The following is a 4,712-nucleotide window of genomic DNA, read 5'->3' as shown; positions in this document are numbered from 1 at the left end:
AAGTCATCCATTCTACTTAATTGTGACTCAGTATTCACATTGACAACAATGTCCTGTTCCTGATTGAATACTGACGAAAAGTATTCATTCAGTGTCTCCCAAATCTCTTCAGCCTCCACACGCAACTTCCTACTACTATCCTTGACTGGACCTATTCCTACCCTCGCCATTCTTTTATTCCTGACATTCCTAAAGAAAGCCTTAGGGTTTTCCCTAATCCTACCAACTAAGGACTTTTCTTGTCCCCTCCTTGCTGCTCTTAGCTCTCTCTTCTGATCCTTCCTGGCTACCATATAATCGCCCCAATTGAACCTTCACACCTTCTCTTTACATAGGCCGCCCTCTTCCCTTTAACAAGGGATTCCAATTCCTTATTAAACCACGGCTCCCTCACATGACCCTTTCCTCCCTGCCTGACATTTACATACTTATCAAGGACACTCAATAGTTGCTCCTTGAACAAGCTCCACATATCAATTGCGCCCTTCCCTTGAAGCCTACTTTTCCAAGCCACGCATCCTAAGTCGTGCCTCACCGCATCATAATTTCCCTGCCCCCAGCTATAACTCTTGCCCTGCAGTGCATACTTATCCCTCTCCATCACCAGAGTAAAAGTCACCGAATAGTGGTCATGGTCCCCAAAGTGCTCACCTACCTCCAATTCTAACACCTGGTCTGGTTCATTACCCAGAACCAAATCCAGTATGGCCTCACCTCTTGTTGGCCTGTCTACATATTGTGTCAGGAAACCCTCCTGCACACATTGGACAAACACCGACCCATCTAACTAACTCGAGCTATAGCTTTCCCAGTCAATATCTGGAAAGTTAAAGTCCCCCATAACAACCACCCTATTACTTTCACTCTTCTCCTGAATCATCCTCGCAATCCTTTCTTCTACGTCTCTAGGACTATTAGGAGGCCTGTAGAAAACTCCTAACAGGGTGACCTCACCTTTCCAATTCCTATCAATTTTCACCCTGTCTGTCACCTCTACCATATATCTCTCTCCACTGATATTGAATCAGTATTCTCTTCCTTAATAATTCCCAATACAATGTATTCATTAGATAGTCTCCCCCTGATGTGCACCTCCAACTATTTATCATTTCCATTGCCCTCCTTCCTTTGCTTGCTATTTACACGCGAGGAAAAGATATTTTACTTCTCCTTGTTAATTATTGTGACATTCTAATCTCCCCTGATGACATGGATCCTCCACACATTGTCCCACTGTCAGTATGCACCTCCACCAAAACATATCCTCCTGCTGTCCAGAATGATCATTGAGAAGGTTTTGGAAATCAGCAAAAGGACATTGAAAGCAACCAAAAAGACAAACAGATGTGTAATATCTGAAATATACCTTACACTTGTGTCAATGATTTGGAACCAACAATGTACCATTACTCAATAATGACGATGAAGGCTCCACCAGTACAGCACTGACATGGTAACTTTGCCTAAACCATTGCACCAGATGACCTCAGATAAAATAATTAAAAATGTACACAAATGGTTGAAGTGAATACCAGGACAAGAAATAAATCTGGTAAATGATAGGATCTGTCTTGTCCATTTCTGATTGATTGACTCATTCTGGTCTTTCCATACAGATCAAGGAACGGCCCCCACAGTGATGGTTCACCCCTCCCCCACATCAATAAGGGAGGGGGAAATGCTGGAGTTACGCTGCCAGGTCACAGGTCAACCAGAACCCAGGATCACATGGTACAGGGCGGCTGGCTCTCTAACATCCAATCACCAGGTAGGAGATAGCTTCCAGATTGTCCATTGTCCATGTGTTTTTCTTGTTCCCCTTTTCCATTCTTCAAATCTCTAACCATGAATGAAAAGTAAGGGGGAATCTACCACTCTGTATCTTTCTGAATGCTGAAAGCAGCGTGGGGGAGAGTGAGTAACAGGCTGTGATTTTCCTCTTGATGCTCTAGGTACAGGGCCGTGTGCTACGCATCCTTCATATGAGTTCAGCTGATATCGGTGATTACATCTGCCGCGCAGACAATGTCCACGGAACACAGGAGGTCAAATTCTCCGTCTCAGTGCTTCCCTCCACGTGTACGTAACACAGCATTCTTCACATCATACGATTTGCACCATCTTTTATCCATTTTATGTCTGTCTGCTTCACCGTTCAGCTTAGATTTTTACTGTAGTTGAGTGGCAAGTATTTATTCCGTGAGAAGTGTTGTGTGACTACATTTGGTCAAGCAGTTTTATAACTAAGGCGGTTCTGAATACCGAGATTGTTATGGCTAGATAGCATTAATACTGTGTGTCAGTCAAATTTTCATTAATCAGGAGAAAATATTAATGAGCATTGTACATTTTGCATATCCAATACGGAAAGGTTAATGAGCATAAACATCAAGAAGGAAATGAATTAGCTGGTTTTCCCTCTCTAATTGCTCCTAATGTTTCGAGAAGGTAACTGAAATTGTTAATGAGAGCTATCCAAAGAATATTGCTTCTTTGGGATTCCAGAAGATAGTTAATAAGATTCCAATGAGTGAACATTCAGAGTATGATTAAGGCTTGTGAATTTAATGGGAGATTAGCCAGATAGGCTGAGAATAGACTTATAGCAGATACCAATAAATAGATAAAGCATCACCTTTAAACCTTATCGCCCACTCCAATTAGACCCCACCACCAACGAAACCTTCCCCTCCACACCCCTCTCTGCCTTCTGCAAGGACTGTTCCCTTCACTAATCCTTGGTTTGCACCACTCTCCGCACAAACCCCCGCACCAACCCCACGGTGCCTTCCCCTGCAACTGTGAAAGATGCCAAACTTGCCAGCCCACCACCCCCTCACCTCCATCTACGGCCCTAAACAGTCCTTCCAGGTCAGACAGAGGTTCACTTGCCTCTCCTCCAACCTAGTTTACTGTATCTGGTGCTCCAGTGTGGTCTTCTCTACATCGGGGAGACCAAACATAAACTTAGGAAACGGTTCACCGAGCATCTCAACCGGGCCTAGCAGACTTCCCGGTCGCCACTAATTTTAATTCCCCTTCCCATTCCCTTTCCGATGTAACCTTCTTTGGCCCCCTCCCATTGTCACAATGAACCACACCGCAAATTGGAGGAACAACAGCTCATCTTCTGCCTGGCCAGCCTACAGCCCAGAGGACTCAACATTGAGTTCTCCAATTTTAAATAACCTCCCTTCCCAGCCCCTCCCCCTCCTCCCTCCCTTCCACTCCTCTCAGACACCTACCAGATTCATTCCTCCCATTGACCAACCAGGTCATACCCTCTAATGTCTTCATCTATCCCCACCTCACCAGACTACCTCCCGCACCCCCTTTATCAGCAGCTCCCCCACACCCACCCCCAGTCCTGAAGAAGGGTTACACCTGGAACATCAACTTCTCAACCTCCTGATGCTGCCGGACTTGCTGTGTTTGTCCAGCCTCCTGCTTGTCCTCCTTGGATTCCAGCATCTGCAGTTTTTTTGGCCTCTACAATGTTTACGTTAGCAGTTTACAATGAATGGGATTCTGTTGATGGAGCAAGATACGGAATACCCAGAACATTTGAAAAATTACTGGGTAAGGTTGCAGTGCCCCTGAGAGAATTAAATAGAAAATTACATGTCATTCCCTTGGCACACTGTTGGCCATGATTTCAGTAATTCAGTTCTTACGCTGTGGAATTCCTAAATTACTACTCCCCTAAACCTCTCATAACTTTACACACTTTTGTTTAATCTCTCTTCAGTTCCTGTGCTTCAAGAAGAACAACCCCACATTTTCCAACCTCACTTTCCAGCTAAAGCTCCCCTCATTCCCAATAAACCTCCTCAGCGTCATCTCAAAAACCCTCAGGTGCTCACGGCTTTGTGCGTGGGAAATCATGTCTCACAAACTTGAGTTTTTTGACGACGTAACAAAGAGGATTGATGAGGGCAGAGCAGTAGATGTGATCTATATGGACTTCAGTAAGGCGTTTGACAAGGTTCCCCATGGGAGACTGATTAGCAAAGTTAGATCTTACGGAATAAAGGGAGAACTAGCCATTTGGATACAGAACTGGCTCAAAGGTAGAAGTCAGAGGGTGGTGGTGGAGGGTTGTTTTTCAGAATGGAGGCCTGTGACCAGTGGAGTGCCACAAGGATCAGTGCTGAGTCCTTTACTTTTTATCATTTACATAAATGATTTGGATGCAAGCATAAGAGGTACAATTAGGAAGTCTGTAGATGACACCAAAATTGGAGGTGAAGTGGACAATGAAGAGGGTTACCTCAGATTACAACAGGATCTTGACCAGCTGGGCCAATGGGCTGAGAAGTGGCAGATGGAGTTTAATTCAGATAAATGCGAGGTGCTGCATTTTGGGAAAGCAAATCTTAGCAGGACTTATATACTTAATGGCATGGTCCTAGGGAGTGTTGCTGAACAAAGAGATCTTGGAGTGCAGGTTCATAGCTCCTTGAAAGTGGAGTCGCAGGTAGATAGGATAGTGAAGTGGGCGTTTGGTGTGCTTTCCTTTATTGGTCAGAGTATTGAGTACAGGAGTTGGGAGGTCATGTTGTGGCTGTACAGGACATTGGTTGGCCACTGTTGGAATATTGCGTGCAATTCTGGTCTCCTTCCTACCGGAAAGATGTTGTGAAACTTGAAAGGGTTCAGAAAAGATTTACAAGGATGTTGCCAGGGTTGGAGGATTTGAGCTATGGGGAGAG

General features: G+C 44.7%; 1 protein-coding gene across 1 annotated transcript in view; it reads left to right on the top strand.

Moving 5' to 3' along the window:
* hspg2 (heparan sulfate proteoglycan 2) overlaps window positions 1-4,712 on the top strand; it is a 522,026-nt gene that overhangs the window by 402,456 nt on the left and 114,858 nt on the right. The window contains exons 62-63 of the mRNA XM_043675530.1: window positions 1,617-1,768; window positions 1,953-2,079. Of these exons, the coding sequence (XP_043531465.1) occupies window positions 1,617-1,768; window positions 1,953-2,079 (279 nt within the window). The remainder of the gene's footprint in view (window positions 1-1,616; window positions 1,769-1,952; window positions 2,080-4,712) is intronic.

The sequence above is a fragment of the Chiloscyllium plagiosum genome, chromosome 34 (assembly GCF_004010195.1).
Source record: "Chiloscyllium plagiosum isolate BGI_BamShark_2017 chromosome 34, ASM401019v2, whole genome shotgun sequence".
In the NCBI taxonomy this organism is placed as follows: Eukaryota; Metazoa; Chordata; class Chondrichthyes; order Orectolobiformes; family Hemiscylliidae; genus Chiloscyllium; species Chiloscyllium plagiosum.
This window is presented reverse-complemented; position numbering and strand designations above follow the sequence as displayed.